We start from the raw sequence: 21,882 nt of genomic DNA, 5'->3' as shown, positions 1-21,882 counted from the left end.
TATTTTTATCTTTCTTTCTGACTTCCACACATATTTAGTTTATTTTTACTTACCCCAAATAAAAAAAAATATTTGCCAATGTTTACTTGTAGTAATCTATGATTTTGCTCCACATTTGAATTACATCAACATTTGGCTTTATATTTTAAGAGAAAATGTGCTGTGTTCAAGTTAAAAATTTAAAGTATAAATTTAACCTGTACTCCCTGTACTCTTGTTTGGAAGGGGAAAAAATTGATCTTTAAAACCCATATTTGCAACACATGTTGACACCTTACATATTAAAAACAATTAAAAAATGGAAACATCTGTGAGCAGTTTCAGACAGATAAAAATGAGAAGGTTTCTATATTTTCAACATCTTCCTCCTTGTTTTAGGACTATCTTTACACACATTGAGCTTAGGCAACTGTCACCACTGTGAATTCATTGGCTGCTATGTTAAGAACTCTATTGTGGGAAACAATTTGAAAGGGAGAGCTTTTTCTGTGAAAGTTTCAAGATGTGTTCAATGATCTGAAATATTTCCAATAAGACATGTTGGAGGAGGCCGACTGTGGAAATGGAAAGAAGTCAACCAAAATCTTCAAATAAAGTTTTGTATATACTCAATTAGAACCTTTTACTGAAGTTCAAGACCTAGATTATTTTGTTTATTTTATTCTTCATTAAAGTGCACCTCTGCCTTAAACTAGAAGTTAAGTGCCAAAATTTTATGCATGTGTCTTCTCAAAGTGCTTCTAGAAAGATGGGAAACAGGAAGTACTGAAAATCCTGTGAGAAACTCTGTCTTCAGATTTCTAGCTCTATTTGTATAGATTTAGGTACACAGTTTCGTAAATTGTTGTTTTGTGGAACACGCATCCTAAAACATGTGTCATGATAAAAACTGTTTATTTAATCTAGGCTTCCCCAAAACTTGACAGAGGGATTCTTAACAAGTGAACACCTGATAAAAACATACTGAATGCACTCTAGAACACAGTGTACTGGAGTGTAGAATCAGCATCCACGTTTCGGATTATGCCTTTGTGTGTAAACTAAACTCGTTGCCCCAGGCCATCATCAGGGAGAATTATAATTACTTTGGCTATTTAATTTTAAGACACTAGAGCTGTAATGTTGTCCTTCACATCAGCCTTCATTTATAGAGGTCTCTGTATCTAGCTGAAGTGACCTCTCCCAACTGATACGGAGAGGGAAAATGTAAGAGAACCAGTAAAAGTCTTCAGGACAAAACTGGATAAAATTAAATTTAATGGCAAAGCGGTTAAGGCAGAGTGGTGTTTAAGAAAATCTCAGTTCAGATTAAAAAAAAAACTGGCTTGACAAAGAAACTTTGTTTTTATGCATGTAAAAGATTGGTAGGTTGAAATATTGTGAAAGACAAGCTCCCAGAATAACCAGATGGAGCTAAGGAGATGTTAACGTAATGCCTTGATTCCTGATAAAATATAAATGGGTGGAAGAAGTAGGTATATTAGATATATTTGATTATACCAAATCAAAGTGGAGTGACTCTCATGCTAGCGTTCATAGCACTGGGATGTCATGGGCACATTTCTAGTCTGACAAGTTATAAGACACGGCTTTTTATCTTGGTTCTGACACCACAAGAGCACAATTTTTGGATAAGATATTTAGATTCATACTAACTGGGACTTGTAATATCTACTAAGTCTGAATCTCTATGTTGCTTTAAGAATCAAAGGAGATAAGGGTTTTAAAGTGCTACCCAGTTATAATGGTATATTACAAGAATGTGATTAATAAATAGAGATGGCATGTGAATTTTTCTGGCAAGAAAGTTTTGGATTCAAACCAGTTTGGAATGATGAGAAGAAGGGGCTGACTTCCCAAGTAAATAACTAATGGTTGAGAAGTATCAAAGGAAAGAGAATAGGGTTTTTTTGGAAGCCAAACGTGAAGAGAAGATGGAAGTAAGGGATGAGCAGTGTCAGAGAAAACGGAAGGGCCAAGAGGAGATCAGTCTTGCCTGAAGAAGTCTAAAAAGTTATAATTAACATAAAGGATATACTTAATAAAATTAGTAATTCCTACAGTGTAAAAGTTGCTAAAGGAACTCCAAGTGAAGAAATGAGATGAGAAAATGGCTGGAAGAGATGGTGAACTGAAGCAATGTGACATGTTTCCAGTTTGCCTGTAGTTTCATGCATATTATTTTTTCCTGCATATATTCCATTCCAAATCCTGTGAGGTGTCTGTGATGCAGAACAGGGTTCCTACTTCTGTGGGCAGTTCCATCTATACTTTGCATAAATATCTATTTTAAGATGACAGGCTATGTTGATTTCTTTTGATACCTGGTAGTCATGGTGCAGTAAAGGTTGTTCAGTGAATTGTGAAAATTAATGTTTTTTTTTTCCAACATGTTAAGTGGATATTCTTTTTACTCAGAAAATTCAGGCCTTTTCTTCCATAAACCTGTGCCCAGAGTTGTTTCCTTTGGCAACAGGAATTCTTTGATCAACTTTAAATTCTCAGCTCCTTCCGAATTATCCTGAAAAACAAAACAAATAAACAAACAAAATTCCTTTACTGACATTTCAGTTAGTAACCATCTTTAAGTATATATTCTCTTAAATAGGGAGCACATCAAAAGAAGTAGACAAACATTGAAACATTGGTGTAAACCCCCCCCCCAATAACATTATGTCTGATATGGAAGTTTCTTACAGCTGCTGTTGTTTTATTTGATGTATTCTCTCTAAAAATAAATCCCTAGAGTAGGAATGGCATCATTTTATGTTTTACATCGTGCTGAGAACACTATTGGCATTTAACAAGTAATAAATACAAGTTATAACTATAGCATGATATTTTCTAAACCTGAATGTTACCTACTGATTAGGAAAACTGAAAGGCCAATGCTCATCTGTTTTTAGAAACAAAATGGTAATTCAGATTTTTATCCAGTATTATATGACTACATCATCCAAATTTTGATCTTTACATTATTATCATTTTAACTTTTACTTTTTTAAATTTAGTGTTTATTTATTTTTGAGGGGGGTGTACACAGAATCTGAAGCAGACTCCATGCTCCAAGCTGTCAGCACAGAGCCCGACACAGGGCTCAAACTCACAGACTGCGAGATCATGACCTGAGTCGAAGTCGGACACTTAACTGACTGAGCCGCCCAAGCACCCCTACATTATTATCATTTTAACAGCCAATTCTTGGCAGTATACTATAACAGTTTTCTTGGCAGTATACTATAACCCTTGTGAATTTAAAAGACAATTTTTTTGTAAGTTAACTGATTTTATATTATGAGCATCTTGTATCTGATCATTACCCCTAGGAGAATAAACAAAAATAATTAAAAAGTAAACTGAAAATGAGCCTAGAGACACGGCTTTTCTTATCTTGCACAAGTCACAGAGCTACCCCAAATGGGTCTCAGTGGAAATTTTCACATGTGAATCTGGACGTGCTACCCAAGGTGTTGTAAATTAGTAGGGTGATATGAATAGAAGTATCCCAGTATTTTTCAGGCTTGGTATAATAGGCAGCATGCCTGTCATATTCTGAGGCACATTTTCTTGGAGGACAGGTTTGTTGGCAATGATCCAGAATGCCCAAGAGCAGTTTTCTCCACACTTGTTAATCTGTGTACAGGCTAATCAGATATTCCAACTTGTCCCCTAGAACATCAAGTAGGAAAATTTGGCTCTTCTAACAGGCTCTGTTTTATGATTTTAAGCATTACATGTAAAACATTCCCTGGAGTCCCCTTTTTGAAAACTTATAGGAATGATTCAGTGCTACATTTCTCCAAGGTAAATAAGTGCCCAGTCTGGTATGTTACATTTGAATAACACCTTGTAAACGAAGGGCTAGTTGGACTTTCTGATTATGGAACTGAGAAAGAATAAGGATTTCCTCCGAGGAATCTTAGTATATTATACACTCTATAAAATGTAAATACTTTTTATTTACAGTTGGTTGCTAGGATCCAAGAGTGCTTCTGCATTTTCTATCATTTTTAATGTGCAATATGCAAGGGGAGTATCTTTTGAAGAGTTGTGAGAGAAGGAGGTTTCTCAGTTGAAGATTACATCACCCTGAGCAAAATTCCAAGTCTTTTTGTAAAACCGTGCCACCAGCCTGTGGTCTTCCTTTTCAGAACCATTTATGCAGTGATCTGTGAACTTGTGGTGCTTTTAGGCCTCATTCTGAAACTTAAATTGAGAGACAAAATAAGCTGCGGTTATGATGCAGGACCAGGCATCAAAAATCCCAAGAAATCTAACTCACTTGATTTTACATAGCTTACTTTCTGGTCCTGTGGTTTCTGCATCAATATACTGTTACCTAGCCCCAACAGAACTATTGTGAAATTTAATCATTGTTAATATTTTGAGAATCCTAGATGAATGAAAAGTAAATTTAAAAAAATAGTTTCTATATTTTGTTCATATTTTTTCCTGAACTATTCTATCAGTTTCTCATTGGACCTATTTTCTTAATGAATGTTGAACTGTAACTTTTACAGACTGTGATCGTTTGGGTTCAAGTCCGCTACCTTGGATATGAGATATACCCTAGGAAATGAATTATATTTAAGAAACAGACGTTATTCTGACAACAAATGGTCTAGTAATTATTCATTTGATATGTTCTATATATAAGTCCTAATTTAATATATGCATTAAATATTTGTTTTATATATAGTCTGAGTCTTTCATTTATAAAATATTTCTACTGTGACATACCTAACTAAAATTGCTGACTTTAAATAAACTCAGGAACTAGTTGAATCACATTTCTGTATACTGCTTTTAAAATAGTCATGTCTTTATTTCCTTGTAGTTTATTAGAACATAAAATCTTAGAAATGGAGGGAAAGCACAAGGAAGAGTTGGACACCTTAAAAGAAGAGAGAGAGAATCTTCAAGTCTTGGTTACTCGTCAAACATACATTATTCAGGAACTGGAGAAACAATTGAACAGAGCCACCAACAATAATAGTGTTCTTCAGAAGCAGCAGCTGGAACTGATGGATACTGTGCATAACCTCGTCAGCCTTTGCACTAAAGAAGGTGGTAAGAATTTCTTCAGTGTGGCATAGTAGATACTTGATTTAACATGCAGCAAGTAAATATTCAATATAACTTTCTTGGTTGTATTGATTGCTGTATAAAAGCAGTAAAAAGAACATTAGTCTCAGAAGCATTTCATGAAATTTGCACTCACAATTTTCTCATTTTTTAACTTCAGAGAATGTATTCATAAGCTCGAATTTGTGAATTCACAGTATATTCACTAAAAGAATGTGCTGGTTTTTTCTTTCTTGCTTGCTCTTAGATAAAATCTGAAATACTGTTGTGGATAAATATTTGATGTCATGGTGTTAGACATTTAAATATAGAGGGCAGAAATTAGCCAGTATTCAAGGTTGGTTCAGAGTCCTGGGGAGAGTTTCAGGAAGATTCCCATATTAAAGCTAATGTTAAATATTTCTTTTGTAGAGGGGGAGAAAGAGGAGTCACCTGCAGGGAAAAGGAGATATGAAAGTTACCAATAACTGTTGTGAAGGAGAAAGAATCTTTATTGTTAAAGGCTTTTATTAAGATAACTTATGTTTAGTCCTGTGTGGAGAAGACCTAACCAGAACATCCAGGCATATTTATTCTGGGGTGTCTTTGTGACAATGGAAGTGCAATTTTTTTAATTCCAGTATAGTTAACATATATCGTTATATTAGTTTCAGGTGTTGGAAATACAAATTTTTAATATGATTGGAATATCTGGAGCCATTTGACCATTGACAATATTTACGCCTATGTGTCTTCAGAAAATATTTATCCATTTGCCCAGCCCCACCCAACGATTATTGAATGAATGCCTCTGGGTGTGCTCATCCACTTCACGCAGATCCTCTCCCTAGCCTCAGGAGGGCTCTTCAAAGTTTGAAGCTTAAAGTCATCTTCTGTAGTGGTGCTTCGCTAATCAGCCTTTCTCTGAGTGAAGATGCAAAGAATCGTAAATAGTGATGAGTGAAAGAGACCACTTCCATCTGAAAGCTATGGTTGTCACTAAACTGTGGCTTATGTGACCATTCACATGGTGGTTCAGTGTGCATATGCAATACACAGACTCCTTTAATTTAACAGTGGGCTTGAGTTATATGAAAAATTAGCTCTATTCCATGCTTTCATGTATAGATACGAATATAGATGATAATTCCATCTGAAGTGATCTTGTTTTAAAGACATTTCACATTTCTCTATTACACTCCATTACCTTGAATTCTATCTCCTTTAGATAGTCTAAACAAGTCCTTCATATACTTTGTAAAGAATATATTTAAACAGTAAGTTCCCAGAGCTCCATTTGGGTGTACTCAGAAATGTGATTGGGAAGGAAAAAACCTGCTAATCAGTCAGCGCCTGCCAAAACCTTGAATTAGAGTCCACTGGAAAGAAAGCATGGTATGATTTTGCCAGAGAATTTTAATAGAGCTCATGAGTGTTTAGAAATTAAGTATTAATATGAGACATATCTATTCTCATATTGAACTGAATACATTAGGGGGAACATTGAAAACATATTTTTCTTATCATCCTGAGACTTAAAGCACATGGAGTTGAGTATTTCTTTCTTTTTTTTTTCCATGATGTTAGAAATATCAAGCCCTGGTGATTCTCACAGAGCTCATATGTCTGCCTGCTTATCATAATTTCACTTCTTTTCTGAGTATTTGTCTAACAAATATGTCTTTAAACTTTTAGAGGCATGGGTGGGAGTGACTGCAAAAGTAAAATTCCTGGCTGGGTTTGGAGTTTGGGTGCAACGTCAGGCAACCAAACATCTGTTCGAGAAACATTTATTAAACAATTATGATCCTAATAGATGCTACCCATCACATACACTCAGGGTAGAAGAAAAGTAACTATATCTCTTTTGTCATATAGCATATCCAAAACAAATAAAAATAATAGAGACAACTTGCCTAATACTTCTCTTGATATTTATTTTCCTTTTAATGATACAATCCTAAGATGAATTCCAATTTAATTACAGAACTTGTGATCCTCATGTAACTCTATTGCCCCATTTTTCCAATGGGTTCTGTGCTCTTATAACCATCGGTTTTATTTGCTTCTTGCTAATCTTTGTTTTAATTCTGTAGTTAAGCATTCTAACTAAATATTTGATCATTTAAGGACTCATAGATGACACAAAATGGAAATGCCTCTTATTGAGGTATCCATCAAGATTTTAATTCTCTGCATATCTTCATTTTCACTGGTGCCTTAATCTTCAGTTATGGTGAATATAAAATTTTAAATGATGCATATCATAATACTGGATTAAATATCAGTCACTAAAATGAATTTTTTTCATTCTAATTCTAAAACATATAAGTAAACCCTTTCCAAACTTTTGTGACCAACAACTTATTTATCAAATGGATTTATTATTTATCAAAGGATTATATGCACATATTCTACTTTTAAATTTAAATATATGCACGTACATCTAAATCAATATATCACAATAAATGCATAAATTTTTTTAAATATATATTTTAAAAATTCAAAGAGCATTCTTCTGAAAGCTTTTCCAAAATCCTCATGAGCTGTGTTAATGATAAAAAAGCCAAAATGTTTAATTGACTTTAAGGGTCCTCTGTTTCCAACTTGACCCAGTCACTTCTGGAGATGGCCTGAACATATCACTACAAAGTAAGAGAAGAAATTTTTAGTGCATTTTCTCTGTCATCGGCAACTAATTTAACCTTTATGAGGTGTTTCATCATTTTGTAAAGTCAGGATAATTGTGTGTACTTCTTAGTGATAGGGAAAGGATTAAGTTAGGTACTGCATGTAAAGGCAAACAGCACATGACATAGTTGACTCATTAAACTTTAGTTCTTTCTTTCTCTTCCAAGTAACAAGATTCAGTTAAACACAAATTTATTAAGTGCTATCTATAAGCAAAATTTCTTTCATGGAAATTGTCTGAACACAATGCTCAAGAGTTGAGAATCATCCAAACTCTTTCTTTTAGCTTTTGTTTTCTTGTCTAAAAGGGGATCATAATGCATACCTGATGAGTTTATAGTAAATTAAAAGACATTTTTATGAAACATATAGCATCAGTGCCCATCCATAGTAAATGCTGAAAAAATTGTAGTTTTATTTTTATGCCTTCTAAAGTACTTAAAACTCACTAAAGTTACATGATAAAAACATTCTTAGGAAGTGCCGGCTGGAAATTTATCATTTCCCCAAACATGTGTTCGGCCCAGGAATTGTGAATCCATCTTTGCACATAGGGATTATTTTTGTTTAGTTTCACAGAACTTTTCCTACTAAAATATCTAATGTCATAAGATGCATTTAAGCTAAGTACAATTTTTGACAAACACATTTTCTTAAATAATTCACCAACCTGTCCTCTTCTTGTTCCAAACAGGCAATAGTGGTGTTTTAGGCAAATAATCATTTCAAACTGAATTGCATCCATTTTGTAAGTCTTCTGGGTAAGATACTTTTTTTGTCTTACCTTTGTCTGCAGACATTTGGTCACATTTATTCTTAGAAACATTACCCACTAAAAACATATTGCCCTCAATGTTATCATAGCGTCAAAACTTAGCTGATTGCTTCATGGTTTTGGCAATTCACAGTTATTGCTGGACTTAAAAAGTTTACATTGATAATGGCATGGAAACAAGGCTTTGCATTCTTTTGGGAAGGATAGTCAGGGGCTGTGACTGTCAGACATTCACCATTCATATTTCTGTTCAGAAGTGATTAAACCATCGCCACATACATTGAGCACACACAAGGGAAACATATTATGTGATCAAGAATTTAATTCGTAACAGTGCACTAAAAAAGAAAGAGAGTAAAAAAAGAAAATAGTATTTAGCCTCCACCCTCCACCATGGGCTGGTTTTCTTACTGTCTAAATCAGCTTGGAGCATACTCCTGCTATACCAAGGTACAATTAATAAATTTATCCATTCCCTCAAAAATAGTTATACAGCAACTGTTATGTTTCTTATTCCCTTCTGGGTATAAGAATATTCCTCTCATCCATTTCTATTTAACAAATATTTTTTGAGTTCTTGTTATATAGCAGATGGGGTTTGGACCACTGGGTAGAGAGAAAAGATGTAATTCAGTCTTTAGCGTCAAGGAAACTAGAGTTTGGTGGGGAGAGAGACAGATAAACACACAATGACATTTCATAAACGTTTGGTAGAGGTGAGGCCAACATGCCAGGACACTAGTGAAATATACAAGAGAAATATTAGAATCATGACAGAGACATGATGAGGGCAGAATACAGCATCTACAGTCTTCTTAAGGATGTTGTTGAGTGCTTACTATGATTCAGGCATTGCTTAAACTTTATGTGTATTAACTTAGTCCCCACAATAACAGTATGAGGTAACTACTATGGTTCATCCCATACCTAAATGCATAACCTAAATCTCAGAATCAAAGCCAGGAAGACAGTGAAATGTGGAGTTAGAGAGGTAAACTGAAGGAGATCAAGGAAGCTGCATTTTTTTTCTCTGAAAGCAAAAGGGGGTCATGCTAATATATGAGGACAATATTGACATTTGCATTTTAGAAAAAATTACCCAAGTCACATTGTAGGAAGAATGTATTGGAGAGTTTGTAAGCTTGGAAGTAGAAGGACCAGATAGGTGTGTTTGCCATTTTTTAAATATTAGCAAATATTTGGAGAGTAAATACAACCTTCTGAGCCCTTTGCATATATTAACTCATTCAGTTCTGATAACAGCTCTTTAAGCATGTGCCCTTATTAGCTTTATTTGACAGATAAGGAGACTAAGCATAGAGAGGTAAATAATTTCTAAATATCACACTGCTAGCAAACGAGCAAGCTGAGATTTGAACCCAGAGTCTGATTCTCGAGCCTGTATGTTATCTAATATACTATGATGGGGAGGGAAGAGAAAGAGTTGATAGTGGTTTTCATCCGATTCTCAAAAGGATCCCCTAGGAGAAAAATAATGAAGTCAGATTCAAAGGGGGAAAATGGAAAGACAGATGGAGGGGAAATTTGTGAAAAAAGAGAATCAGAATCAACAAGAAATAAAGACCTATTAGAAATAGAGTCAAATATAACTTTTAATTTTCTACTTTGAGTAACTGATGGGATGTTGATGACATTCCTTAAAATCAGCAACATGTAAAGAGAAACAGGTATAAGGGGGAAACATAATGAGTTTAGTTTGGGGCATATTGACTGAGGTGACTATGGGAAATTAGAATCTGGAAATCAGAGAAATAGGAATATGGAATTCAAGAGTGAAATCTGGATGACTGCATAGACTGCTGTGTCCTCACAACGTAGTAAGTCCGTGCAGCAAATGAAATCATTAGAAGTGCATATAAAGCAATGACTCAACCATTTGGGGGGTTGTAGATCCACTCGAGAATCTGATGAAAAGTAGCCTACCATTCCTTCTCTCTTAGTGCAAACACTCAGGCACAAGCTTATGTGTAATTTCAGAGAATTTACATGGTAAGATTATGAACCCAGTTTAAAATCATAAGAATGTAAAATCAAAGAGAGAAAATTGAGAGTTCTGTAAGGGATGGCCAAAAAGAGACCAAAAGGAAAACAGAACTAGGGAGGAAAAAAACAGTAGTGAACAGTGTTATGGCAGAGAGACAAGACTGCTATGAAATGTCTTGTCTTAATGGCAAATAAGCAGAAAGGCCAAAAAAAAAAAAAAAAAAAAAAGGCAGACTGAGACGTGAACTTAAACTGAGATGTGGAATGTGGCTTCCTATAGGGAGAGTTTGGTTGCATGTATGGCTCAATTGCATGGGCAAGAGCCTGGGATGATTGGGTGTCTGACTCTTGACCTGGGCTAAGGTCATGATTTCATGGTTTGTGAGTTCAAGCCCCACATTGGGTTCTGCACTGTGCTTAGCATTCTCTCTCTCTCCTCACCTTCCCCTCTCTCTCCCTTTTCCTCCCCCTCTCTCTCTTTCTCTCTCTCAAAATAAATAAATACACTTTAAAAAATAAATTAACATGAGCAAGAAGAAGTGAAAGCAAAAAAATATTATCTGCCCACACCCAGCAGACTGGCCCGTGAAAGGACAGGGAGCAGTGTGTGTTGGGATGTACACAGGACAGAGAGGAGTAAAAGAAACTTAAATACCGAGAGACGTGCGCATGCTTGTTTAGTTAGGTCCCTAATATGAAGCGCAAATTTCAAATTATAAGGAGCTTCTCATGCAGCTCATTAAAATAAAAAATAAAAATATAAAAAAACTTCTTTCACATCATGTGAAGACATAATGATGGATACTATAAATTTTTAAGTGATCTAAATTATTTTGTTTAAAATATCTTTCCCAGAGGCTGATTGCCGTGGTATGGAACTTCTGATCATTATTTTCAGTCCTCTGGTCTTCTGAAAAGGGGAAATGAGGCATTTATTTCTTTCCCAGTGCTGAGGAGACATTTGGTTCTGTTCTCAGAACAGAATAATTCTACCATCTGAAAGGAATTTACCTCCCGTGTAGTGTCTATTGAGTTTGTGAAGTAAATCATTCAGTCAAGGGATGAGATAGTTTGAACTCCTGCAAGTCCCTTGAGTTAAGAATGATTCTAAAAACATCACAAGCAATGGGAGGAAATTAAAACTTTTTGAATGTCACTTATATAAACATTGATAAAAATAGAATATATCATTTTCATTGACTGAGTAAAATATTTGGGTTTTCGTTGACTACTTGTAATGCACAATTTAACATTAGGTAGAAAGAGAAAGAAAAATACAGGAAGTCATCTGCTGAACACCACAGTGAGCACTTGTTCCCATTTAATGAGGGAAATGCTTTATCTTGACAGAAAATTATATGTCAAACATTTACAATTTCCTTAAAATGAACCACACTTTCTAGCACTTCCTTTCATAAAACCCAATGGCTTTAAGGGGAAAGTGACTGTTTATTTTTGGAAATGGTATATTTCTCCTTTTTGATGGAGCATGTTATCTGCCTTTTGAAAAGTTGTAATTTCTGTGGAAAAAAATTGCGTGAATAGCAGATAGTGAAACTCATGATAGCAAAATAAAAAATAGTACAGCCTTTGACCTCTCCCATGAATCATTTCAAAACCACATCTTTTGGGGGAGACTTGAAATTTTGTGGTTAATTCTCTTTTGGAATTAGAGTTTCAGCTTCAGAAACTGAACTATCACACACACACACACACACACACACACACACACGCACACGCACAAAAGTGTTGCCTTGATGTTCCAACATTTCGACTTGAGTAAACTCCATTTCTTCTTCTATTCTGCTTTCATGATCTGATTGATTAAAGCAAAGAAGCAGAAAATATTTTTTTAAGTTTATTTATTTTGAGAGAGAGAGAGAGAGAGAGAGCACATGCACATGATCAGGAGAGGGTCAGAGAGAGAGAATCCCAAGCAGGCTCTGCACTGTCAGTGCAGAGCCCAATGTGGGGTTCAAACTCACAACCGGGAGATCATGACCTGAGCTGAAATCAAAAGTCAGATGCTCAACTGTCTGAGCAACCCAGATGCCTCAAAGCACAAAATATTTTTAATAGAATTCCAACTAAGTCATTTCCTGGACTCATCCACACTCAAGTTGAACTGAACAAGTATTTCCTGAGTCTAGGGATGTAATAGAGCAGTGGTTACTTATAGATAAGCTATGGTACTTAACTCTGAGTCCAAATGATACCTATAATTACCTGGAGAGAGAGAAAAAAATTTTATTAACATAATTTAGTACGTATGCATCACATCAACCATACAGTGAAACCCTCATGAAATGTCTTCAGCTTTAAGAAGGGAGAAAGATGAAATAAAACCTGAAAAATACAACAACTATACAGTTAAGCTTAAATACATATAAACAAAATAATATTGATTTTTAGCATTTAAAGAACCTTTAAAACTATTGATAAAAAACATTTTTAGTTTCCTATTGGAGCTTGTCATTTATTTTCAACTAAAGAATATCAACATCATAATTAAATACACTGGAATCTCATCTTACTACTGGCTTGGATGTTCACATTCTGAGTGGGACCATCTCCTATAAGGAATCACATTAATATGTGACCTACTAAGAGCCATGTATCTTTTTAATGAATTTATGATAAAGTTAAATAATTAAATTAAATACCAATTAAGCCAAACCTCTTTATTTATTTATTTATTTATTTATTTATTTAGAGAGAAAGAAAAAAAATATGAGTGGGGGAGGGGCAAAGAGTGGGGGAGAGAGAGAATCCCAAGCAGGATCCTCGCTATCAGTGCAGATCTCAACATGGGGCTTGATCTCATGACCCTGAGATCATGACCTGAGCCAAAATCAAGAGTTGGACGCTTAACCAACTGAGCCACCCAGGTGCCCCAAGCCAAACCTCTTTTAATATGTGTGTTTTTTGTGTCTTTGCATATACTCATAATTATTTTAAGTTGTGAACATTCTGTTTTCATAGCAAGCATGAGTTCCTTTAGAGTAGTGAATTTGAACTTTGGGTTTAATTTTAAGTGGAGATTTGGTTCTAAAGGAAGTTTGTCCCATTGTTGTGGCCTCATATACACACTTACAAATGCACAAGTAAACTGAATCCCAACCATAATTAATCCTCCAGCTCATCTCCCTAGAGTTAGGTTACCTTAGACTGAGATGGTTACCTAACCAGTGTCTTGGATCCTCTGTGACATATGACATTTAGAGGGCAAGGCATGGTGGTCTAGAAGGAATAGGAATCAGGGCATCTGAGTTCTAGCCCCAGCTCTGCTGCCAGGTTGCTTCATATAAAAGTACCACACACCTTAGTGTTTGATGGCCTAGACAAATCCACACATTTTATGACTCATATCAATCATTCCGTTTCTTCTCTTGGTTTTGTATCACATCTGATGACTAGGGAAATCCCAACTTCAGAATACAAACTTAGCATGGCAATCAAGTATTATTTTTCAAGTATATTTTACCGTAAGAGTAAGAATCGAAGTGACATACCTCTGGTGACAGTCAGTCTTTATTTATTTAAAACTTGAAGTGTTTTGGTGTTGTGTTGTGGGGTTTTTTTGTGTGTCAGTTTTCAAAAGCATCTGGCAACTGCTTTCCATTTTACAGCATTGCCCAAGGACTTTCAGTCCGTTTTTAATGACTTTTGCTGAAATTACTTATTTGTCTACTTAAAACAAAACACAAAAGATGCCCTTTAAGCTTTCCCACATGCATGAGAAATCTTTTGTTCAAAACCGATATATTCCAGTCAGGCCAAAAACATTACATGGGAAATTAACACACATGAAACACCTGACATATTTTTGTTAACGGAATGACCTTCTGAACAAATGGCAAGGGTCATGTAGCACTTATAACTGCCCATCAGGGTGCCCAAAAGGATAACACAGAAATAATTTTTGTGAAAAATGAGTATTGCTTGTTTAAACAAAGGTTGTGTGTAAATCCATTTTCAATTTTCTATTCTTTTTTTTCCCCATTCTTTGCTATGTTAAGGGTAATATGCATTAAATATACATTCATGTATATATATATATATATATATACACACACACACACACATACGTGTATGTATGTGTATATATATACATATGTATATGCATTAAATATACATTCATATATATATATATATATATATATATGAGTCATTTCACATTAGAAGAGCATTGGAAATTTTTAAATACACTAATCAAACTAGAGTACAAATATGTAGAATTAGCTTGATGCTTCATTATTCTACACTAAAAAAAATACCATAAAATTAGCAATCTACCTATGGCATAAGGTGGTTTGCATGTCCACATAGATTTAACAGTTTATGCACTTTATGCATACACCTCAATATTATTAAAAATGTACATGCCTATAATTATACGTATGGGTAATATATTCTCCAGATAATTAAAATGTACCTCATTAAGTAGTAAAATGTTAAGAAAATTTAAAAATATTGTGATAGTAAATTTTCTGCATTGTTTTCATCTTCTCCTTTTTCATAAAAAATTGAATAAAACCAAAGCTTTTAATAATTCATTATATTCAGCATGACTTAATTTGCATCATAATACAATGCCATTGAAAAAGTATAGAATTTGTCCCTCGTACACTGCCCAAACTCTTCTCATTTCTTATTTTTGCCTACTTTTAAGATTACTGTCTCTTCCTCCTACACAAAAAAAACCCTTTTGATTATCATTTTTGTTGTTGTTGTCTTCATGCCTTATTCTAGAAGATGAACACAAACACACTCCCACACAAATACCCACACATATGCTTACTCTCCCTTTCCCCACTAGCACGTCCTTTATACTTGTCACTTCAGCAAATAGTTCAGAGGCTAGAAGATCAAGTAATTAGGCTTGTGAGAATAGTGTCTAAGACTAATGGAGGTAGACTTTGGTCAGCACAATTTTTAGGATATAGATATTATGAAATCCAATGTAACTTCTCAGGCAACTCTTATTTCCTAATTCTCTGTTAGCTTCTGAATTTGTGGGCCACCAGTGCTCCACATTTCTGCTGAGAATTCCCATCTCACAGATAATTCTGCTACCTGTTCCTTTCTTCTCTTCTCAACAGTTTTTCTTCTTTCTTGTCTTTTCTGCCCCCTGTCACTCTTCCAGTACTTCTTGCTTCCATGAGAAGAGTCTGTAGCCATCCAGAATTAAGGCCTGTCCTGATTTACCCAACACCCTGGATATGACTTTGTCAGCTGAGATAGGTATTGCTGGGGACTCTGTGACAGATGAGTCACTGGAGTCCTATTTGAGTTTGACTTCACTCCAGGGGCCAGTAAGAAGTAGTTAAGATTCTTAGCTTTATAGTTAAAGAATCTCACTACTTAGAAGTTTTGGTGAAGTTAGAAAGCATCTCTGAGCCTCAGTTTCCTCATATATACAACATATTGATAAATATACCACATTAGGTATTTATGAGGACTAATGAAACAAAGCATATAAAACATACTTGGCTCACAAAATTCAGAGTTTAACACATAGTAAGTGTGCTAGTTACTAATACTAGTATGCCAATTGATTTTATTACGATCATGATTATTATATTTCCACCAAGAAGATGATGGCTAGTTATCTACAAAATATACACATACACAGAATAGGGTTGTTTTTTTTTTAGAAAAAAAAATTTTAACAAAAATTTTAGTTAAAATTATAATGTAGCAAGTGAATGATGTTCAAGTGTTCTCTTATACCAGGATTAGAGGGACTGTGGGGAAAAGAATAGTAGATTTTTTTAAAAAGAAGCTTTTAGCTACTTACCCAAAGACTTCAGGTGTACTCTATATAGTACATATATACACATAAATACATATAATATAAATATGCTACATTAAACTGTATGTAATTGCCATTTTTGTAGGTTAAACCAATCATGCTGAGATGTCAACCCCCAGATATTTAGGTTCATATGCGTATCTTTTATATAAAATAAAGTGCCAACTTGGAAATTTTCAGTTCAGAAGCCTCAAGCTTTTATGTATTTAAGTAGCTATACACATGTGATATGTATTTATAGAGTCACTGGTAAGTTTTGCTCACCTTCATACCCACCCACACAATATTGAAATGTTGAATATTGCCTGTAAACCTTTTAATTTTCCACACCCTAGAAATGTAAGGTATTATCTTCTCCTATTTCTAAAAGTCCTTTCAAATAAATTAGGAATCTAGAGAGCATCTTCAAATGGCTTTTCCATGAGATGCCCACACACCTGGCTGAAAAGAATAGAATCTAATCAATCAGTTGTTTGCTTGTTTGCACCTTATCAGATATGGTGATTTACTTATCCATATGCTCAGTTAACTTCACTAACCTGTCACATTGAAAAATTATGGATTTAGGGTCAGTTCCTGTACTGTGCTCTCTGTAGTGATGATGGTCTAATAAGTAACATAAGGATTATCCTTAAACCAATAACTTGATCCACATATATTCTGATGTTTGCTAAATACTAGAGGTAGGAGTCATTAACCACATCTAAGATTTTAAAGGAATAAAGAATTTATCCCTTTAAAGCAACTTATTAGGAAATTAGTAGAATCAAGGCCTTCAGCTTTTTACATTGTTTTTGGTAGCAAAGGCTAATTGCCTTCTGTGTTCTATACTAGGTTTCCTGTGACTCAGAATTACCAATTCCACATTCCAGGAAGTTTATTCTTGAGGGTTCATCTGAATTGAAATGACCCTCCTCCTAAGCTTTATGGTTCTTCCCTCCAGTCAGCCCAGTGGCAGACATGCCATCTGGATTGAAATTCATTGGGCAAATAAAAGGCAGAGCCAGATAAAGTCAACAGTTGCTACAATCAGGGTCTCAGGTGTCTTATTGACTGAATGTTGGCTGGTGAAAGACATACATGCACCTGCTTGTGTTCCTATTCTTTCCCTTTAGATCATGGAGATTAGCCTATAGAGATAAGGCTAAATGAAAAGAATGAATAATGATTCTTTCCTGAGACTTTCTAGATTTATTTGCTGATATTGGTGTGCATAAAGTCTTTAAATTGCCATACCAGGCTTTTAAAATTAAGTTCAGATAAATGTTTTACACGTTTTATTCACTCAACTGTTCTCTCTTCTGGACAGCCTTTCCCAAGTTTACCTGACAGATAGAATATATTCTCCCTAAATATTCCCAATGAATTTGACACATATATCCAAAATAAAAATTGTGCATTATCTCTCTTTGGTGCTGTAGTTAAGCTGCTAACATCATAGCTCTAGAAGCTGTTGCTAGTCATCTTGTGACCAGGTAGAGAGTCATCAGCTGAGTCAAAAAGAAAAAAAAAAGGCACGAAACCAGTTCCTGTTCACATTCTTTGAAACCTGGTTATGCTTTACCTAAAACTCGGTTCTAGATTGTTTATGATTGAATAAATTAACTTTTTGCTTAAGGTAGCTTGAATTGAGTTCTCCTCTACATGGAAGGTACTAATCATGGATACAGCTATCATGAGTTATCATGGAAGACCTACTAATGAAAGACCTACTATGTATAGTAGGTCTTGTAGGTCTTTCTCCCATCACACTGTGATTGCGTTAAGAGAAGATTGTGGTTTTCTTATGTTTGTATCTTTACTGTCTAGGAAAAGTCATGCACGTAGAAGATGTTCAATCAATATTTGTTGAGTAAATTAATATAGCATAGATTAAACTAAGAGGGGACAGGAGGCAAGCTTTTAAATTGAAAAACCAATTAAAAAGCCACAGTCTATTTGTTTTATATTTAGGCTTTCATTATTTTTTAACTGATGGCAGCTGAGGGAGAGTAGTGGGACTAGTTAGGAAAAGAGAGAACACAGAATTTGGAAGGAAATATTAAGCAACATTAAGCAAATGAAAGTTGAGGTAGCAGTAGGAGCTGCCCAATAGACAAACAAATATGGATCTGGAGGTCAAGAGAGATGCAAACATACAATGTCAAAATGTTTATATCTTAGAAAGCTTTTATGTAGAAGTTTGAAGCCATGACAGATAGCTTGCAAAAAGAGCAAATGTATAAGAAATAGAGATCTGAGAGTAGAATCTAGTCAATATGTATATGGTAGGTGAAGAGAGGAAGGGAACTCAATGAAGATGAAAGGGAAAGGACAATTAGAGAATAGTAAAGGGACCAAGAGACATCAACACAAAAGGCAAGGGAAAAGATAGGCAAAGCCGGCTTCTGTAGTATGGGTGAATAAGGTGGAGGAAATATCAAATGACTTTGGTCTTCTTAGTAAACCATAAAACAAGGTCATGTATAAAGAATGAGAGATGATAGAAGTAAGATTTAGCCTTGGAAAAGTGGAAAGGTCTGAAGTACACGTTTCAGGAAGTATAATAGAAAATCTATTAGAAAGGACCAAGGGTTTGACTGAGCAGCATGGAGAACATAGCTGCATTTAGAAAACACGCATTTGGATGTCATTAAATAGCCTCATTTTAGTGTTTGCCATCTGGAAGCAGGGGTGAGAGAATGAAAAAATGTCCTTCCTTGAGTTGGAATTTATCCATGCAAGGGATTAGTAGAGGAAAGGACAGTGGGTGGAGAGCACCAGAATTCCACCTGAACTGTTTTTAATGCCTGACTCTGTGATAGAAGTTAGGAAGAAAGGAAAGCAAGGAAGGCTTAGTAAGGGACTGATAGTAATGGTGGGCATCCAGACTCAATTAGTGGAAAGACAGACTAATTAAGAATTAAGGAATGGAAGAGGAAAAGAAAACAGTGTGTGATCAAAGAGGGAACTTTTAGATATAAAGATTAATTTTTTAATTCATGCTTTTAAACCAGTCTGTTATTATAAAAAATTTAAACTACTCTGACAGATAGATTAACACCTCAATAAGGTTTCCAGTTCACTCCCCCTGGCTCTGTCCAGTTGATGCTTGTTATATCCTCCGCCACCATGTTTTCCATATCCATCTCTTGTCACTTACCATGAATTCCTCCAGATATCATCTTCTATTTTTATTAATTTTATTATTAATTTATTTTTTATTAATTTTATTAATTTATTAATTTTTTGAAACTCAAGATCTCCTATAAAAATGTATCCTTAGTTCTGACACTTGTAATGTTCATTAAATTCATCTTTTTATTGTTTTCCTATGTTTTAAAATGTTTGCTATGTGCCCAGTTTTATAATATGTAGCTGTACATCTCTAGTAATTAACAAAGAAAATAATTAGTCATGCAAATTAAAGTTATGGAATTAAAACCTTTATTAACAATGGGTTATTAAATACATTTCATCTGAAATAATCTTTAAATTTTAACTGTTCAGAGGAAGTTTATATATGCAGCAAGATTAGATTACCTGGTTTTTTTTTTTTAAGACTTTAACAATAGTATGATGTGATGCAGTCGATGAATAAAATAAACAAGTTAGCCAACTCTGACAAGGAGAGGCCAGTTCAATATAATCCTAATGTAACCAATCAATTGTAACTCCCTAATATTTGGGCAGCTATAATGTTGGATTTGAGGGTGGAAGATCACCACTCCATTGGCTAGACTTGGTGGCCTTTCCCAGCCTGCTAGTGTCCCTTCTATAAGAGAGAATAATAATATAGTGTTGCCATTAATCATATTATTATTATTACTGTAACATTAATAATAACTACCACTTCTTGAGTTCTTAATATAATTCAGTCACTCTGTTCTGAGTAACATAATTCATACACTTGCCTCGGAGACATGTAGTAGACACTTTGTAGTTTATAGAAGGGACCTTTTCCAAACAATAGTATATAGTACAAATGTCAAAGGAGAGCTGTGTACAGAGCTCTTAAACTGATTTTAAATCCTTCAATACTCTAAACTATGGCCTGGATCGAGCTTTCAAGCATAATATTTACTAATTAATAAGTAATCAAATATAAGAAGTCCAATTTTTCTGGAAAGAATGACTATTTCTTCTGCAAAGAGTGTGTTTCTATTTTTCAAATAGAACTTCATATTTCAAGAAAATGAAATATCTTCATAAGGTTATGTTGCCATTGCAACAACAAGAACTCCACAGTATAACCATAGTACTATCTGTACATTTTATGGTGGAATACTCAAAGCATTTTTCCAGTTATAAGACTTATATTCACGGTTTGGACATCACTTTTATACGATTAGTTTCCAGAAAAATAAAGTAATACTCAACGTTTTTCTTTTTTCTCTGTTATTGAAAATGTGTGTGGGTTTCCCTTTTCCCACACAAGGGCCTCTTCACCCACATCTTCCTGAAATGGAAAAGAAAAGAGGAGTGGGTGACAGAGAAGTGGGAAGGGTGCATATTCTCACTGCATAACTAAATAAGGGAGAGCAGGAAGTGGTCTATTCAGTAAGAGAAGCATTTTCTCCTTAGATAAGTGACTTTCTCCATTTCTTACCCAAAAAAGAAAACTGGGTTTACCGTTGAATTCCTCTTGACCACATCTTCCTGTGTTCATCTTCACAAAGGAGCTTAAATTTTTTTGGCATTTCTTTACATCCCCCCCCCTTTTTTTTGCATCTAATTTGGTTATTTTCAACTTTTTTCAACAGATTAAACATTTGGAATTTAGGGAGGTTTTGTTTAGTAGTCCATTAACTTAAAATAAGCAAGCACAAATGAACTGTGTTGATGTTTTTCAGAATATTACCTTTACATAACCCATCAACACACCCATTACAATTAAAGAGGGCTTTTGAACAAGCATTTATATATTCATTTTAAATTGTTATTTGCATACATTCTGTGCAGTGCTTCTTCACTGTCATATGAATGTGTAGTCTTCTGATTACTTATTCTGTGTTGATATTGCAGCTGTAATTATTTATTAAGTAGGCAAAACCATTAGCACAGATATGAGCTATACAGAAAACCATGACACTATTAAAAGTTATAATTCTGTATTTTTGTTATGGTAGTGTATCTGAGTGGATGTTTTATTTCCTTTAAATATAATTATTTTTGAAAGTTTGAAGTATTTATACTGAGATAGTCATTCTTTGCACCAATTTAGACTTCCTAATTAATCACCTATAATTACCTATAAATTAGTACATTACCTATAAATTACCTATCAGTTAATAACCTCATGCATCTTACATTTAAATCAGGCTAGTGTTTTAGATTGTTAGAGCATGTAAAATCAATTTTAAAACATTTTTAAATAATATACCTTTGATATTCTCAGTATAAAAGGCCATCGTGACTCAAAGTGATTGAAAGCAGGTATTTATTAAATAACATGAGACTTTAAGGTCAAGATGATAAGATAATCCAAAAAAAAACTTCTTGGAGGGGTTAATGCAACAAATTACTAACATATATATTTATTAGAAAATACTAA

The 21,882-nt window shown here is 34.5% G+C and overlaps 1 protein-coding gene across 3 annotated transcripts in view; it reads left to right on the top strand.

Moving 5' to 3' along the window:
* ANGPT1 (angiopoietin 1) overlaps window positions 1–21,882 on the top strand; it is a 239,078-nt gene that overhangs the window by 162,083 nt on the left and 55,113 nt on the right. For 2 of the 3 annotated variants that reach the window (XM_007075831.3, XM_042972971.1), the window contains one exon: window positions 4,838–5,070. In XM_007075831.3, the coding sequence (XP_007075893.1) occupies window positions 4,838–5,070 (233 nt within the window). The remainder of the gene's footprint in view (window positions 1–4,837; window positions 5,071–21,882) is intronic. The other variant, XM_007075832.3, reaches the window with a different exon arrangement.

Source organism: Panthera tigris, chromosome F2 (genome assembly GCF_018350195.1).
Source record: "Panthera tigris isolate Pti1 chromosome F2, P.tigris_Pti1_mat1.1, whole genome shotgun sequence".
Lineage (NCBI taxonomy): Eukaryota > Metazoa > Chordata > Mammalia > Carnivora > Felidae > Panthera > Panthera tigris.
This window is presented reverse-complemented; position numbering and strand designations above follow the sequence as displayed.